At 43.5% G+C, this 18,816-nt stretch overlaps 1 protein-coding gene across 7 annotated transcripts in view; it reads right to left on the reverse strand.

Annotated features, from left to right (window-relative positions):
- The window catches only part of LOC133628529 (ras GTPase-activating protein 1), a 128,495-nt gene that overhangs the window by 61,511 nt on the left and 48,168 nt on the right, over positions 1 to 18,816 (reverse strand). For 5 of the 7 annotated variants that reach the window (XM_062016819.1, XM_062016818.1, XM_062016824.1 and 2 more), the window contains 4 exons: positions 6,830 to 6,971; positions 4,473 to 4,504; positions 1,617 to 1,669; positions 762 to 912 (listed from right to left, as the gene is read on the reverse strand). In XM_062016819.1, the coding sequence (XP_061872803.1) occupies positions 762 to 912; positions 1,617 to 1,669; positions 4,473 to 4,504; positions 6,830 to 6,971 (378 nt within the window). The remainder of the gene's footprint in view (positions 1 to 761; positions 913 to 1,616; positions 1,670 to 4,472; positions 4,505 to 6,829; positions 6,972 to 18,816) is intronic. The other 2 variants (XM_062016820.1, XM_062016821.1) reach the window with 2 other exon arrangements.

The following is an 18,816-nucleotide window of genomic DNA, read 5'->3' on the forward strand; positions in this document are numbered from 1 at the left end:
AATCTCCTTCTCTGGAGGTTTTGAAAACCTGGACATTTTCCTGTGTGACCTGATTTAGCAGAGAGGTTGGACTAGAGTTCCCTTCCAACCTCTATCGTTCTGTGATTCTGTGATTCCAATAGTTTAGTCTCAAACCATCATCTATTTAAAATCATATTAAGTCCAGTGAACTTCTCTATTTAGGATACCTCAACATTTTCTCAGACATAGTCACTGATGGATCTCTACCCACTCAGAAGCCAAGTGGGAAGTGAGAGAAATTCTTTATTGGGAATGAAGAATGCCCTGGTTCTGGGTGATCTGCACTTCTGACTAAACCGTCATTCACATGTTTTAAGGTGATTCATTTAATGAGTTTTTTCAACAATGAAGATAATATTTTCCTTTCTTGTGAATACCCATTTTTATTCTTTATACTTTAAAATCCCTACTGAATGTATATGATAAAAATAACACTTTAATTTCCCCCTTTCATATACCCAAAACTCGCTATAAAAAGCAGCCTCTAAGACAACACAGCATTCTCATAATTGCATGTCATAATCCAATTTATAGGGTGAAAACAAAATAATTTACAGAAAAATACTTCAAAAGAAACAAGTTACACAAGCTTTTGAAGGCTTTAAGAATGTGCTTAGCTACAACTAATTACTAAGTAAGTTAGTTAAAACTCGTAGTGTTCTCTTAAGAATTACTGAAATCAGCTACGTTACATACATTCTTTACAAAAACATAAAATACAAGTAACTATCAAAACTTACCTATTATAATATCTGCCTCCCATCATAAACTGATTGCTTGATGTTGGACATATTTTAAAACGCTGAATATTTTCACTGGTCCGAAAATAAAGTGAATAATCACCAGGTGTATTATCTGAAGGCCTCACAAGAAAACTGCACACCTGACCAACTGAAAAGATACCATAATACAGTGTTATTTATCTTAGTATCATTTATGGCTCTTATCAAAGCTCTATCTGTACAAATTATTAAGAATTGCACACCTGAAGGAGAAAGTCTGATTTAAGTTCCAACAGTAATCACCATTCTTCACCCAAATGGGATAAAGTAGTACTAAACTGCCAAAGTTAATGCAAAATCATTTGATTGGAGCTGACAACCTATCCCCACTTTTGACAGCTCTTTACAAGAACATATGGTATGCATGTGTAAGGTTTGATAGTGTTTTCAAACTTAAAAAAAAATAATAGTTTTTTTTGTTCTCATATTTAAGGTACGTTATTTGACAGTATGAGTAAGAAATCTTAATGTTTTCATTTTAAAAATTATTTCTTCTGTGAAGGGACTAAAAAAGTTTGATACATTCTCCCATAAGTGCATCATTTTCTCCTCAGCATTTTGATGAAGCCCAAGATATTTTTATTATATTACTAAAATTAAAAAATATATATTTCAATTAAAATTATGAAACTAACTGTACTTGAGAACATAAAAAATACCCAATGCTCAGTCACAAGGTTTTTTTCCAATGGAGTAGTAACCAGAGGTCTGATGCTCATACATTCATACAGAAAAAACAGGTTTTGCTGCAGTCTGTTATAAACAGGATTACTTTGAGTCATTCCACTGTATTTCCATCTGAAATACCAATACCTGTCATCAGCAAATTGTAAGCCTCTTGTTTGGAGATCTTCCCATGGAACCATCTTAAAGATGAAGAGAAAAATTAGAAAGCAAGACTATCAGCTCTCTTTTTCAGTTGTTATGACATCTAAGGCTCTGACACCTATGAATTAATATTTATTTAAAAAATCTAGTACATATAGATTATGTAAGTAACCATTATGTTACTCAGTGATTCTGTTTTTCTACTAACAGAATGAAAAATAAGTATCTATAGCTATATAAATGAATTCATTTCAATACAAATGTCTAACACAAAGTTAATGTTCAAATCCAAGTGTGTTTAGAAATGAAAAGGCATTGTTTAAATGCTAGATAATTTGACAGGAATATTTGAAGTCAGTTTCAGATAGCAATTTTTTTGAAGTGTTAAATACTGTACAGAATAATAAAAATTTAATTTTGCTAGAAGCTGAGGAAATAAAACCTGGCTTTGTTAAGGCTATTACATATGACTTGCTTTAATCTCACATCTTGCATCTTCCAGAGTCCTGCATCAGAGCATCATCCTAAAAAGTTACAGCAATCTGTCCAGTCTCAACCTGATACCTATGATTATAGGAAATAGCTTGACATTGCATGGCTATTCAGTTTAAATGTGGCACATCACATACTACATCTTAAGAGCTCATCCTGTCCTTTAAAGGACAGCTACAAATATGGCCTTTCATTGTAGTGTATGTGTGCACACACACATGTGTTTAAATGTATAACAGAAAACATCTTTTATGCATCAAAAAAAGAGTTATATTTCTAACTTGCTTTCTATAGTACCTTTACAGGAAAATCTCTGGCTATTGGAATATTCAGAGAAATCCCTGCCTCCCCTGGAATCCTCTGAGCAGCATGTGTAACTGGAATGACAGTAACAAAGCTCTAAGAATCCGCTACAAACTATCTTGTTTTAAAAAAAAAGAAAAAGAAAAAAAAAACTCCTGCACTTGAAGGCATCCCTACTACTGTTATGCTACTATGTCAAACTGACTAGCAGAACATTGAGATGCCTTCTTCAAACTGGGCTGCAAACTGGGCAATAAATACGTGCCAGGGTTTGACATGGAACCGTTTCTGGTAATGGGGAAGGGGCTGTAAAGATGGCTCCTGTAAGAAGTTGCTCAAAACTCTCCCCAGCTCTGACCCAGACCCACTTCTGGGGTTCAGCCAATTAGGTGTCTCCACGATCACTTTTTAAGAAGAAGCAGGAAGAGGAGGGTTCTTCCTGTTCTTTCTTCTGCCCCTTTTTCTTTTTCCGGCTGGTGGTGGTGCAAGGATTTGGAAGAGAGAAACAACCATGTGGACTTCAAGGTCAGTGAGGGAAGAGAGGAGGTGTGCTGGAGCAGAGACTCCCCTGCATCCTGTGGAGAGGACTATTGAAACAGAGATTTGTTTGCACTTTGTTAAAGACCCCACACCAGGGGCAGTGACTATGCCCAGAGGAGGCTGTGTCCCGTGTGAGGGACCCCATATTGACAGAAGCTGTAGCTGTGGGGAAGAACCCACCCAAAGAAGTTCATTAAAATTAAGCCCAGAAGAGGCCGTGTCCCGTGGGAGGGATCCTGTGTTTGCAGAAGCTGTAACTGTTGGGAAGAACCCACGCCAGAGATATTTATTAAGGACTGTGTCCCATGGGAGGGACCCTGTATTGGAGCAGGGGAAGAATGGAAAGAGTCATCCTCATCTGAGAAGAGAGAAGCGGCAGAGTCCATCTGTGAGACTGACCACATCCCCCATTCCCTTCCCCTTCCCTCCCCTCCTGAGCCTCTGAGGGGGGAGGAGGTAGAGATATCAGGAGCAGTGAGCTGAGCCTGGGATGGGGGAGGGAGATCTTAAAGTGCCAATTGTAATTTTCTCATCATCCTACTCTCTTTTTTTTCTTTTTGTTCTGTTCTGTTTCCTGTAGATAGTGGAATAAACTTTCCTCTCTCAGTCGAGTACTGGAGTCTGTTTTGCCTGAAACCATAATTGGCAGTGAGCTCTCCCTGTCCTTGTCTCTATCCACAACATCCTTGATTATCTTTTTTTCTTCCCATTTCACTGGGCCCTTCTCTGCCCTAACGAGGGTGGAGGTGGATGAGGGGTAAAGAGCAAGAGTCTGTCATGGTGCTTAATTGCTGGGTGGGCAAAACCATGACAATACAGAGAGCAGCAGCTGCATTTATAGTAAGCAAATGGAGAACAGATGAAGTTATCTAGCTACTAAAATTTTCTTTAACTTTCATTTGCTACTCTTATTTACTACTCAAAATAATAAAACAACTAACAGTTTCCCATAATATCAATGTTCTCTGTAAACTGTATTATGCTTTGGTTTGTTTGTGTTTTTTGTAAAGTATTTAACAATTTGGAATTCACTGCAAACAGATTATTCTATGGTCTCCTGGTTTTTGCTTTTTTAGCACACGAGGCTAATATAGAGGAAGTGTTACTATTACACTATCATTCCCCTAATGATACTTTGTTCCCTCTCCTGCATTTAGAGTTGAGCAGACCTGAAAAAAAGTTCTCTCTAAGGCAAACTGTATGTGTATAAAAAAAAACCCCACAAATCAGAAAACACCACACCCTCCATGGTACATATTCCGGGTAAAGTGATCACACAGAGAATCATCCAAGATTTAATCATTGCAAACCCCGTTAACATTAGGCATATCTAATACAATATGTCATGTCAATTATCTATGCATCTTCAACAGCTAGTATAGAAGAAAAGCCTTGAGATCAAAAAACAAGCAAACACAGCTTTGGTTCACCTTACCAATCTCATAGCTAAAGTTTGGAAACAGTTATTTTACAATTTGCTTTTAATAACAAAACAAAAATCCTTACATTTTGCCTTCATGTGGATCTTCTTCTCTTCCCTAATAGGAGAATTAACATATTAAGTGCATGACAACAGTATGCTTGAGTTCAGAAAAGCAAACTTCCCAAGTTAAGATCTTCTCTATATATAAACAGCACTAAGTCCAAGACATTTTTAAACTAGATGCCTTATTGCACAGTTCATGTAAAAACGTTTTCAACTTCATTCTCTAAGTGGAAATTCAGCCATAACACATTACTTGAAAAGACTGTTTCTGTCCCTATTCAAGTCCTTCTTTATATGAGGTAACTTGAATCTCAACTTCCCTGAACTTCAACCACTAATGTAGAAATCTACAGTAGGATAGTCTAACATTCCCATTTAAATTTAGCCATTCATATCCTAGAATCATAGAATGGTAGAGTTGGAAGGGACCTTTAGAGATCATCTAGTCCAACCCCCCTGCAGAAGCAGGTCCACCTAGATCAGGTTGCATAGGAACATGTCCAGGTGGGTCTTGAAGACCTCCAAGGAAGGAGACTCCACAACCCACCTGGGCAGCCTGTGCCAGTGCTCCGTCACCCTCACGGTGAAATAGTTTTTTCTTATGTTGAAATGGAACTTTTGTGTTCCAGCTTCATCCCGTTATCCCTTGCCCTGTTGCTAGATACAATAGATGCCCTAAGCTCCTGACACCCACCAAATAAGTATTTGTAAATATTGATACAATCTCCCCTCAGTCTTCTCTTTTCTAGACTAAACAGCCCCAGTTCCCGCAGCTTTCCTCATATGAAAGATGTTCTAGTCCCCTGATCATCTTGCTGGCCCTGTGCTGGACTCTCTCCAGAAGTTCTCTGTCCCTCTTGAGCTGAGGAGCCCAGACCTAGACACAGGACTCCAGATGAGGTCTCACCAGGGCAGAGTAGAGGGGGAGAAGAACCTCCCTTGACCTGCTGGCCACACTCTTCTTGATGCATCCCAGGATGCCATTGGCCTTCTTGGCCACAAGGGCACATTGCTGGCTCGTGTTCAGTTTATTATCAACAAGGACTCCCAGGTCTCTCTCTGCAGAGATGCTCTCCAGCAGGTCATCCCCCTGCCTGTACTGGTGTGTGGGGTTGTTCCTTCCCAGATGCAGGACTCTGCATTTGTCCTTGTTGAACCTCTTGAGGTTCCTTTCGGCCCAACTCTCAAGCCGGTAGAGATCCTGCTGAATGGCAGCACAGCCTCTGGGGAATCAGCCAGTCCTCCCAATTTGGTGTCATCAGTGAACTTGCTGAGGGTACACTCTGTCCCCTCATCCAGGTTATTGATGAAGATGTTGAACAAGACTGACCCCAGAATCGATCCCTGTGGAACTCCACTGGCCACAGGCCTCCAACTCGACTCTGTGCCATTGATCACCACCCTCTGGGCTCTGTCATTCAGCAGCTCTCCATCCACCTCACCGTCCACTCATCCAATCCGCACTGTCTGAACTTTCTGATGAGGATGTTATGGGAGAATGTCAAAAGCCTTGCTCACGTCAAGGTAGATGACATCTGCTGCTCTCCCCTCATCTAGCCAGCTGGTTATGCACTCAAAGAAGGCTATCAGGTTGGTCAACAGGATTTTCCCTTGGTGAAGCCATGTTGACTCCCCCTGATAACCATCTTTTCCTTCATATGTTTCGTGATGACATTCAGGATGATGTTTCTCACATCATTTCTGATTACAGATGTGAGAAACAGGTGAAGCAAAATAAATACGCTGCAAAATAAACATCATCAGGATTCCAAAGCAATGATGAACTTCTTTTAAAAAGTATGTGGGAGGGTGAGGTGGGTGTTTTTGGCCATTAAATTCTCTCTTCTCCTCTAGTAATTCAATTATCTTTAGGTCACCTGGTTAGCTTCATGACTTAGCATAAGCCCTTCTAAGTAACTCATGAATATACTTTTAAACTCACATTTGGCCCTTAAACAAACAACAAAAGACATACCACAGTGCAAAATTTCAGTCTATACATTTATGAATGTTTCATAGCAAACCAAACAAAAAGAAGTATATAATTGAATGACAAGCAAGTTCTTTATCAGGACTGATGAGTTTAGGGAATCACCTAATAAGTTCACAGTATCATTAATTTGCACAAGAACTAGTTTGGATAACATGAATAAATACTTTGTCTGGATATTGAATTAGACTTAAAAGTTACTTACACTTTATACAAACTCACAGATTCAATTACTGCAGGAAGTTTTAGAAAAGTACATAAAGTCAGGCAGTTAAACATCACTAGTTTGGATTTATTTCAACGTTAACTTACACATGCACACAAATAATAATAATAAAAATAATCAAATCTCGGTTCTGTAACAGATTTGAATGTAAAAATACTTACCACCTCTTCTACCAGGTCTTCTACAATAAGACCTTGTTCATCTGTTCGTAGGTTTGTAACCCACATCCAGCCATCTTCCAATTCATTATGGACAATAAACATATCTCCTTTAAGGAAACTGAAGAGAGTTACAGTGACATTTCTGTTAGAAGTACAATCATAATACAAAGTTTAATGAACACAATGAATTCTTGAGCATAGTTTCAGCAAAACATTTGAGGAAATTTGATCATAAAAGTACATTTATTGGTATCCCAAGCACATCATGAGCATTTTTCAAAGACTTTAAGCTGCTACAATAAATTAATATTTATCCTTCTTTGATTTACAATTAGAATCTAATAGATACCTGCCTGGACGTGTTCCTGAGTGACCTGATTTAGGTCATCTGCTTGAGCAGGCGGATTGAACTAGATGATCTTTATAGGTCCCTTCCAACCCCTACCATTCTATGATTCCAAAGTGTGATAAGGATGCATAAAACAAAAACCATCGTAATAACATTAAAAGATAGTAACATTCTTTTATGAAGAGGGGTCAAATACTAACCACAAGTAAAAACAATCAAAGATTCCCTTAATAGTCTAAGAATATAATACTTTTTTCATAGAATGGTAGGGGTTGGAAGGGACCTTTAGAGATCATCTAGTCCAATCCCCCTGCAGAAGCAGGTTCACCTAGATCAGGTCGCACAGGAACATGTCCAGGCGGGTCTTGAAGACCTCCAAGGAAGGAGACTCCACAACCCCTCTGGGCAGCCTGTGCCAGTGCTCCCTCACCCTCACAGTGAAATAGTTTTTTCTTATGTTTAAATGGAACTTTTTGTGTTCCAGCTTCATCCCATTACCCCTTGTCCTGTTACTATCTACTATAGAAAAAAGGGATGTCCCAACCTCCTGACACTCACCCTTTAGATATTTATAAATGTTAAGAAGATCCCCCCTCAATCTCCTCTTCTCCAGACTAAACAGCCCCAGTTCCCACAGCCTTTCCTCATATGAAAGATGTTCCATTCCCCTGATCATCTTGGTGGCCCTGGGCTGGACTCTCTCCAGCACTTCCCTGTCCCTCTTGAGCTGAGGAGCCCAGAACTGGACACAGGACTCCAGATGAGGCCTCACCAGGGCAGAGTAGAGGGGGAGAAGAACCTCCCTTGACCTGCTGGCCACACTCTTCTTGATGCATAACAGAATGCCATTGGCCTTCTTGGCCACCAGGGCACACTGCTGGCTCATGGTTAGTTTATTATCAACCAGGACTCCCAGGTCTCTCTTCAGAGCTGCTCTCCAGCAGGTCATCCCCCAGCCTGTACTGGTGCAGGGGGTTGTTATCAGAACCTAATTTGTATAATAAAGCCTGTGAAATATCTACTATTTAGGTCTTTGAATATGAAGATAAGTGTTTTAAGTAGTTCCTTGAAAAGACATGCAGTTAGCTACAATAAGTGCATAAATACAAACAATTTAAAAATATTAAAGGGAGTTTTATTACTGGAAGGCTAGTACAGATTATTCCTTAAATTTAATCCAAACTTGGATGTACTGGTTCTGCTAGGATAGAGTAAAATTTCTTCATAGTAGTTTGTATGGGGCTATGTTTTAGGTTTGTGCTGAACACAATGTTGATATACTGATGTTTCAGTTATTGCTGATCAGTGCTCACACAGCATCAAAGCTTTTTCTGCTCTTCACATTGCTCTGCCAGCAAGTCGGTTGGAGGTGCACAAAAAGTTGGGAGAGGACACAGTTGAGACAGCTAACCCCAACTGACCAAAGGGATATTCCATACCATATGACATTGTGCTCAGCAATAAAACTGGGGATGATGTTGGCAGGGGGGATGATGCTCAGGGACTGGCTGGGCATTGGTCAGTTGGTGGTAAGAAGTTTTTTTCATTTGAATCACTCGTCTTTCTTGGGTTTTATTTTCCTCTCTCTTTGTTGGTTGCGGGGAGGGCTCCTCCCTTACATTTTTTTTTAACCCTTTTTCTAATTATTAAACTGTCTTTACCTCAACCCACAAGTTTATTTCTCATATTTACCCTTCCAATTCTTCCCCCATCCCACTCAGGGGAGTGAGCAAGCATGTGCATAATGCTTAGCTGCCAACTAGGGTTAAACCACAACAGTCCTTTTTGGCACCCAATGTGGGGCTCAAAGGGTTTGAGGTAACAACAGATTTGACCAGAGAGTATCAGAAGGAATTTATAATTATTATATCTGTTAACAGTTGCTAGTCACGATATTAATTTATCTATTCTCAATATTAATCTGATTTGTGCCATGCTCTCTTTTTTGCTGTACCTGTTAATAACTGATGCTGACTTTTGCACTTTTCTGTGTTCTGTAGCACTCAGTGATGTTTTGCCTGAGAGATTATTAAAGTACTGGCCTTGAGCTTAATCTGATATTTGGACTCTGTACTGAAGCCATTACTGTACTTTGGGTACCATCTCATGAAGACAATTAACAATTATACTTCCTCCTCTGAGAGGTTTTTTTTTTGGTGGAGGAAATACAGAATGGCACCTTTACCACTGTCTTCTGTGATGTTTTCTCCCTTGTTGTAACAACTCTTCAGTATCTTGGGTAACCAAAATACTCCTATTGGTATTTCTTCAGAATGTTGTTTCGACTTTTTCCAAGGATAGCCATTAATTTAGGAATATCACCCAAGCCCCACGGCAGTGTGGTTATGGGTGGCAAGACATATGGAAGAATATGGGCAGGTATCTAGAAAGGTTGTCACCTCTAATGGTCTGGTACTTCACTCTCAGATCCTGAAGTGCTAGAATGTTGGAAAAAAAGATGTCCTTGCTATTCCAAAGAGGCACAACTTTGACACTCTCCTGGGGCCTGGCCTGCACCTACCAAACACTGCTCAGGGCTATTCAGCACCCTCAAGGAGAAGAGAGGATCTCTGGACCTGAAAACATACCAACAGACACTGTGGCTAAACCAGAGATCCAGCCTTCAAACATATCAGTCACCTCTATAATTAAAAAGAAAAAAATGGAAGTCAACTCATTTAGTAAGGGATAAAGAAGCTTCTCCTAAAAGGGAACAGAAGAAAGAATCAGAAGAGGCAGCCTGTTCTGCAGCAGAACAGTCACAAGAACAGGAGGAAGAAGAGACTGAAATAATAAATGAGACAGAAATCACCCAATCCCTATTCCTAAGTGAGCTGAAAAATATATGAAGCTGTCAATCAGGCAAGGAAATTCTCAGCTGGTTACATTGATGCTGGGATAATGGAGTCAACAGTCAGGAATTAGAGAGTAAGGAAGCCTGTCACCTGGAATCCCTTGGAAGGGGTAAGACCATTGACAAAGGAACTGTAAAAGGGGCAGGAATCCTTGGTCTTTGGAGGTGACTCCTGTCAAGTGTGAAGCACAGGTACTCCTTCAAGGAAGATCTTGTAAATTCCCAAAGTAAGCATACCACCACTGAAGGAGATATCCAGTATCTGAGGGAATTAACTCCTACAATTCAGGAGGAGATGGTCAGTGACCTGCTGCTCCACATTGATGTACACAAATCTATGAGGTCGGATGGGTGTTGAGGGAACTGGCAGGGGTGCTCGCCAAGCCACTGTCCATCATTTATCAGCACTCCTGGCTGACTGAGGAGGTCTCATCTGATTGGAAGTCAGACAATATAACACCCATATATAAGAAAAAGGGACGGAAGGATGATTCAGGAAATTACAGTTTGACTTCAGTGCCCAGGAAGCTGATGGAGCAGATCATTCTAAGCTCTATTATGCAGGACAACCAGGTGATCAGGCCCAGTCAGCATGGGTTTATGAAGGTTACTCCTCAAGGCTGACAAACCCCTTACCCAGAATCCAATGTCTACAACAAAGTAAGCAATATTTTACATTAAGCCTAAAAGGACAGATGTATGCTTCATTGGGTGGAAAACTGGCTGGATGGACAGACCCAAAGAGTGATGGTGAATGGAGTTAAATCCAGTTGGCAGTCAGTCACTACTGGTGTTCCCCGGGGATCAGCATTGGGGCCCATTTTGTTTAATATCTTGATTAATGACCTGGGTGAGGGGGGGGAAGTGCACACTCAGTAACTTTGAGGGTGATATAAAGCAGGGCAAAATCAACGAGAACTATAAAGACCTGTGGGAACAAGGGAAAAATAATAGGGGTCAAGTTATCTTCTCAGGCATTTTACCAGTCAAAGGAAAGGAGGCAGACAAAAATAACTAAATAATGCATATTGGCTACTGGCTACATGGCTAGTGCCATCACAAGGGTTTTGGCTTTTATGATCACGGGACCTTTTTTGATGACTGTAACCTGCTAAGATGGGATGGAATACACCTGTCTTGAAAAAGAAAGGGAATCTTTGGGAATAGGCTGGCCAACTTGGCGAAGCGGGCTTTAAACTGAAGGACTCGGGAAGCAAAGTACAAAATGGCAATGCTCGTGCCATCCCATCCAACGGGGAAACACATCGGGCCAACCAAAACAGCAGCGAATGCTCCTTACCTGCATGCCAAGATGAGAGTCAGAAGGCTGACTGCCCCAAGGGAGTGTCTAGCTGTGGAGGATCCTCTTGCACCCATCCAGGGAAACCTGCACGCTCTGTGACGCCTGTATACCAATGCATGCAACATGGGGAATAAGCAGGAAGAACTAGATGTGGGTGCGGTCACAGGGCCATGATCTCATTGCAGCTACAGAGACATGGTGGGAGAGCTCGCATGACTGGAATACTGTCATGGATGGCTGTGTACTTTTTAGAAAAGACAGGCCAGCAAGGTGAGTTGGTAGAGTTGCTCTTTATGTGAGAGAGCAACTGGAATGTATTAAGCTCTGCCCAGGCTGGGGACAAATAGCATGTTGAAGAGTTATGGGTGAAGATTAAGGAGCAGGCTAACATAGAGGGATATCATTGTGGGAGTTGACTACAGGCTACCTGATCAGGAGGAGGAAGTCGATGAGGCCTTCTACAGACACCTGAAAGACGCCTCACAATCACAGGCCCTGGTTCTCATGGGGGACTTCAGCCACTTTGATATTTGCTGGAAAAGTCACATAGCTAAGCATGCACAGTCCAGGAGGTTCCTGTAGTGCATTAGTAACTACTTCCTGACACAGGTGCTTGAGAAACCAACAAGAAAGGATGTGCTGCTGGACCTTGTACTAAGAAATAAAGAAGGTCTAATTGGGGATGTGAAGGTTGGGGTAAGCCTTGGCTGCAGCAACCATGAGATGGTGGAGTTCAGAATCCTGCATGGAAGAAGCAGGGCAGTAAGAAGGATGGAAAAAGGCCAATGTCACTCCAGTCTTTAAAAAGAGCAAGAAGGAGGACCCAGGAAACTATAGGCCAGTCAGCTTCACTTCCATTCCTGGAGCAACTCATCCTTGATATCATTTATAAACACATGAAGGAAAAAATAGTTATCAGGAGGAGTCAACACAAATTCATCAAGGGGAAATCCTGCTTGACCAACCTTATAGCCTTCTATGACAGCATGACTGGCTGGGTAGACAAGTGGATGTCATCTACTTTGACTTCAGCAAGGCTTTTGACACCATCTCCCATAACATCCTCAAAGAGGAGCTCAGGCAGTGTGGGTTAGATGAGTGGAGGGTGAGGTGGATGGAGAACTGGTTGAATGAGTGCCCAGAGGGGGGTAATCAACAGCACCCACTCTAGTTGGAGGCCTGTGGGTAGTGGGGTTCCACAAGGATAGGTTCTGGAACCAGTCTTATTCAACATGTTCATCAACAACCTGTATGAAGGGACAGAGTGTTCCTTCAGCAAGTTCATTAATGACACAAAACTGGGACAAGTGGCTGATTCAGCAAATGACTGTTCTGCCATTCAGCGAGATCTAGACAGGCTTGAGAGTTGAGCAGAGAGGAATATCATGAGGTTCAACAAGGGCAAGTGCAGAGTACCAAATAGAGGGAGGAAAAACCCTATGCACCAGTACAGGTGAGAGGCTGACCTGCTGGAGAGCAGTTTTGTAGAGAAGGACCTGAGATTTCTGGTGGACAGCAAATCAAACATGAGCCAGCAATATGCCCTCATGGCCAAGAAAGTCAATGATATCCTAGGGTGCATTAAGAAGAGTGGGGCAACAGATCGAGGGAAGTTATCTTCCTCCTCTACTTTGCCCCAGTAAGGCCACATCTGGAGTACTGTGTCCAGGACCCTGTAGCTGCAGAAGCTGCAACCGTTGGGAAGAAGCCACAACAGAGAAGTTCATTAAGGACTGTGTCCCGTGGGAGGGATCCCATATTGGAGCAGGGGAAGAATGCAAGGAGTCTTCCTCCTCTGAGAAGAGAGAAGTGGCAGAGACCATCTGTGAGAGACTGACCACATCCCCCATTCCCTACTCCCTGACCTGTTGATGGGGGAGGAGGTAAAGATATCAGGAGCAGTGAGCTCAGCCCAGGAAGAAAGGAGGGATGAGGGCGGGAGATCTTAAAGTGTTGATTGTAATTTTATCATCATCCTGCTCTGTTTTTGCTTTTTGTTCTGTTCTGTTTCTTGTCGGTAGTAGAATAAACTTTCCTTACTTTCCTCTCTCAGTCGAGTAGTGAAGTCTGTTTTGCCCAGAACCGTAATTGACAGCGAGCCCTCCCTGCCCTTGTCTCAATCCACAACAATCTTGGTTGTTGTAGGCGTTCGGAAGATCTCGGGTTGTAACGCAAGAGGTGAAGGGTATAGAAGAGGAGGGCACGGGGTGGAGTGAAAGGAGGTGCTGGTGTTAGCAGATAAAAGCACATGGTGTAAACAATTAGTTGGAATAAAGCATCATCCATACTGTGTATGTAGTGATCTTGTCCCCTCAGCAGGGTTGGGCTGAGTGATCCGTGCGGGTGGCCTGGTGATGTTGCCGGTAGCGGCAACATGGTGACCCCGACATGATCGGCGGAATGCAGGACATCCACAGCCATGGCACAGTTGGAACAGGTGATTAAGGTACTCAAGGCGGTGGCGCCTGAAGTGGGCGAGCAGATTCATCACACGCCCACGGCTGCGTGCGTCCTATGGATGCGGAGGCAGGGTGTGGTACAGGCACCCACAGTTATTATACGTCCAGAATTGGACGGCGGTGGAGGAGATGTTACAGGCTGCCTTAGCGGGGACCAAGGGGATGGATTAGCATCTTAAAGCATGGGGGGAGGTTAAGAGGACTCTGTCTAAGGCAGCAGAGGAGAAAGTTTTTGGTGTGGGTGCAGGAATCTATCCGGGGGGGGGGGCAGAAAGCGCAGACAGAGGAGAGAGTTTGTAGTGATCAGGAGGCTCTAACGAGCATGGAAGTGGAGAATCTGGGGACGCAGACAGGTCCGACACTGTGTGGGGACGCGGAATGTGATAAACTTGACAGCGAGGAGGAGAGTGAGGGGTGCGGCCCCGGAGCAGAGCTCTCGCGGGAGAGCTGTTTCCCAGTCGAGTCCAGTCCGCCGGGTTACCCCTGGGATGAGTTGCAAAGGATGCGGGCGGGAAATGCCGAACGGACGGGGAATGCCAAGCGGACGGGGAATGCAAAGTGGGTAGAGTCGGGCGGTGGTACGGCGCAGGAGGATCAGGAGAGAGTGGGGGGGCACGACCCCGAATTAGACTGGGCACCATTGGGCATGAGAGGGGAGACAAAGAAAAAGAAAACACAGGAGAGAGTAATACCCACTGCACCGCCGGCGCCGGGGACGGCACGGAGTGAGTCAGACTCTTCCATCCACAGCCGTCGCCGTGCAGCCGCTTCCAGCGCCTGTTAAGTGTCTCTGGAGTGCCCTCCCCCCCCCCCCCCGTGCACCAACACCACGGGCCTCAGCCCTCATGGACCGCTGGGCTCATCCTTTCCATCCTCAGTCCGTTGCCTCAACGAGTATAAAAAACTGTTGGCTGTGATGTCGTGCACTTTGCTGTAAATGTGATGATGAATAGTGATTTTCTTGCAGTGGAGGCTTTCTGGGGTGCTTTGGGTGTCAGGAATGGAGCTTGGAAGAACAGAACATTTTGGCATTGAGAAGTCAGTGACACATTAAAAAAAAAAGGGTGAAGAAGGTTTGTGGGAAGTGGTTTGTGTTTTGGACTCATTGGTGAAGGATTCTTTTTGATCAGGAGTAAAAAATGGATTTTGTCATACTGTTGATGCTTCAAATGATTGTGGTAAATGGTTTTAGGCAATTTCAACAACCCAAGCAAAACATGTGGCTTACACTGGCCAAAGCAATCACTCAGTCTACAATATGTTTATCAATGGCCACTACAGATAATCCTTTTTCTACCTGTTTGGTGGGAGTTTCATTAGATGTGGCACAATGGCCTGTACCAAATGCATTAAAAACAAATCCCTTAGTTAAGGGTAATGGCAAAGTTGTCAACTGGGATTCAATCATTTCATGGTTGCCAACAATGACAACAGAGCCACAGGAGTTAGAATTATTGGGATCTATAAAGATGGATTTTTGTGTTATGTTTAATTTTACCGGCAATACAAAAAAATTTGAGACAGAATATGGATCCCATCCTGGGCGTGTAAAACAACACAACATCTTGGTGCAATTATACTTCACCAAAAAGATCCAGGTCTAGTCTTGTGCCTATACAGTTACCAAAGAGAATTTTTCTGATTTGTGGGGACCAGGCATGGCCTGGAATACCCTCGAGATCACAAGGAGGACCGTGCTGTTTGGGACAAATCACACAATGATTTGGAAATATCATCGTCCAAAACGATTTGTGCATGCATTTACTGGCGAATGTGATGACTATGTTACCTTTGGTCTCCCTCAGCAGTAATAACAACTAGTATATTTTTTTTTTCCTTCCCATTTTGCTGGGGGTCTGCCATACTAATGAGGGTGGGAGTGTGTCCTGGTTTGGGCTAGGATAGGGTTAACTTTAATGAGGAAGTAGGAAGGGGTACAGCATAGGCAGCTGACCCAGGCTGGCCAACAGGTATTCGATACCATACTGATGTCATGCCCAGTACGTATAGGCAGGGAGCTGGTCGGGAGCAGTGCTGGGGAACCGTGGGTTCGGCTACCAGTCGGGAGCAGTCGTGTCGGGTCCCAGGTGGTGAACAGCTGCGGCACGCACCATTCCTTTTGTATATCCCCTCGTTTACTGTTATAACTGTTTTTCCCTGAACTTGTTTCTTCTTATTGTTGTTCTATTAAACCGTTCTTATTTCAACCTACCCCTTTTTGTCTGGTTCCTCTCCCCATTCCGCCGGGAGGGGGAGGAGTGAGCGAGCACCCTCGCGGCTCTTTGTCCCCGGCTGGACAAAACCACGACATTATTTGGCGCTCAACATGGGGCCTGCAGGGTTGAAATAAGACAGAGTGGGCTGAAACAATTTTCTTGTGTACATTTCTGATATTAGTTAAAACGTTGCTGGTCACAATGTTGATTTATATGCTTAAATGGTGTTGGCCAATAATTTCTCATATGCACTCTGTGATAGTGTTTATTGCCTTTGGAAAAGGGATGAGAGCACTCATTCTGATATACTGGTTAATATTAGCTTATGGTATGTTTGTATCATTGGGTATGGAGCTAGGTCAGAACTTGTACATGACTTGGTTGTCATTTCTGCAACTTGGACATTTCCTCTCAGAATTTAGTGACAATAATGACACTCAATTCATGGGAAAAATGGAGGGATGTAATTTTTCTGTTTTTTCCATCCTCCCTTACTCATTCAGGTTAACTGCAATAGCTTTTGACAATTTGGAATACACTTGGGATGTCCCAGCCATCATGGTTTTATTGTTCTGTCCTCTAGGTCGGGCGTTTTTCTTAGGTAGGGTTGCAAAATTTGTTTTTCAGACTGATAAGGTTGGGTAGCTATGGAGGGATTGACATACAGAAGAATATGAACAGGTATTGGAAGAGTTTTTTACTTATACAGATTAGGAATCTCACCCTAGCAACAACTGTGGCTATTCAAACCGAGGCAACTGACACTGTTGCTGCCCTAACTCCAACAGCAGACACTGATTCTGAATCAGAGGATCAACCTGTGCCAGTGTCAGTTGCTCCTGTCCAGAAAAAGAAATACACAAAAAAATCAGTTCGTCTTGTGAGGGATGAAGATGAACCAGTGTCATCACAGGAGTGGGAGGAAGAGTCAGAGCCAGAGATAACCACCCAGTCCTTGAAATGTGCAAAAGGATTACAGTCACCACTCAGGTGAGCACATTGTCACCTGGCTGCTCCGATGCTGGGAGAATGGGGCCAACAGCTTGGACTTGGAGGGCAGGGAAGCCAGGCAACTGGGCTCCCTGTCCTGGGATGGGGGCATTGACAAGGCAATTGGAAGAAAGACACAAGTCCTCAGCCTCTGGAGAAGACTTTTGTCAGGTGTGAAGGAAAGATACCCCTTCAAAGAAGATATTGTATGCCACCCAGGCACGTGTACCACAATGGACAAAGGTATCCAGTACCTGAGGGAGTTAGTTGTGCAGGAAATGATTTATAATGAGCAGTTACCAACAGACCCAGATGAGGTCCAGTGCACACAATCTATGTGGTGAAGATTTCTGCAAAGTGCACCATCATCTTATGCCAATTCATTGGCAGTCATCTCCTGGAAAGAAGGCGAGGGGAAAACAGTGGGGGAAATGGGTGTTCAACTTCGGCAATATGAAGAAAGTCTGTCTTCCTCCCTACAGGCTGTTGTTTCAGCTGTAGATTAAATGTCACAAGAGTTCCGCCAATTCAAAGAAAATATGTCCCGCCCTCCACCTGCCCAAGTCCATACTTCAGCTATTAGTAGATATCCCTCTGTTCAAGAGAGGGAATATAGAGGGCACACACAACGAGGTGCTTTGTGGTCTTACCTGCAGGATCAGAGAGAGAACATGAACAAGTGGCATAGGCAACCTACTTCAGCCTTAAGGGCACGGGCACAGGAGTTACGGGGAAAAACAGTTACAAGAAGCAATTTTTGCTGGAAAGATGCCACTCCAGTTTCCAGTGAGAAGCCCCTTAGACAAAATAGAAGGGTTGATCTCAATTCTGATCCCCTCGAGGGGACTTCTAGCTCTTTTCCACAAAAAGTATGCAATGACTGCCATGGCCAGTAATAGGGAGGCCCTGCCTCCAGCCAGGTGGAGGAAAGGGACAACCGAGTTTATTGGACTGTGTGGATCTGATGGCCTGGCGCATCAAACCCACAAGAGTACAAGGCTTTAGTTGACACTGGAGCCCAATGCACTCTGATGCCATCAAGCTGTAAAGGGAGGGAGTCTGTTTGTATTTCTGGAGTGACAGGGGGATCTCAACAGCTAACCCTGTTAGAAGCTGAAGTGAGTTTAACTGGGAATGAGTGGCACAAACACCCCATTGTGACAGGTCCAGAAGCTCCATGTATCCTGGGCATAGACTACCTCAAGAGAGGGTATTTTAAGAACCCAAAAGGGTACCGGTAGGCCTTTAGTGTGGCTGCAGTGGAGACAGAGGAAACTGAACAACTGTCCAGCACGCCTGGCCTCTCAGAGGACTCTTCTGTTGTGGGGTTGATGATGATCAAAGAATAACAGGTGCCAATTGCAATCAAAACAGTGCACCAGCGGCAATATCGCACCAGCAGAGATTCAGTGATTCCCATTCATAAGTTGATTTGTCAACTGGAGAGCCAAGGGGTGATCAGCAAAACTCACTCACCCTTTAACAGCCCCATATGGCCAGTGTGAAAGTCTAGTGGAGAGTGGAGACTGACAGTGGACTATCGTGGCCTGAATGAAGTCACGCCGCCACTGAGCGTGGCTGTGCTGGACATGCTGGAACTCCAATATGAACTGGAGTCCAAGGCAGCCAAATGGTATGCCACCACTGATATTCCCAATGCATTCTTCTCAATTCCTTTGGCAGTAGAGTGCAGGTCCCAGTTCGCTTTCACTTGGAGAGGGGTTCAGTATACCTGGAATCGACTGCCCCAGGGGTGGAAACACAGCCCCACAATCTGCCATGGACTGATCCAGGCCACGCTGGAGAAGGGTGAGGC

Source organism: Colius striatus, chromosome W, assembly GCF_028858725.1.
Source record: "Colius striatus isolate bColStr4 chromosome W, bColStr4.1.hap1, whole genome shotgun sequence".
NCBI classification, from domain to species: Eukaryota; Metazoa; Chordata; class Aves; order Coliiformes; family Coliidae; genus Colius; species Colius striatus.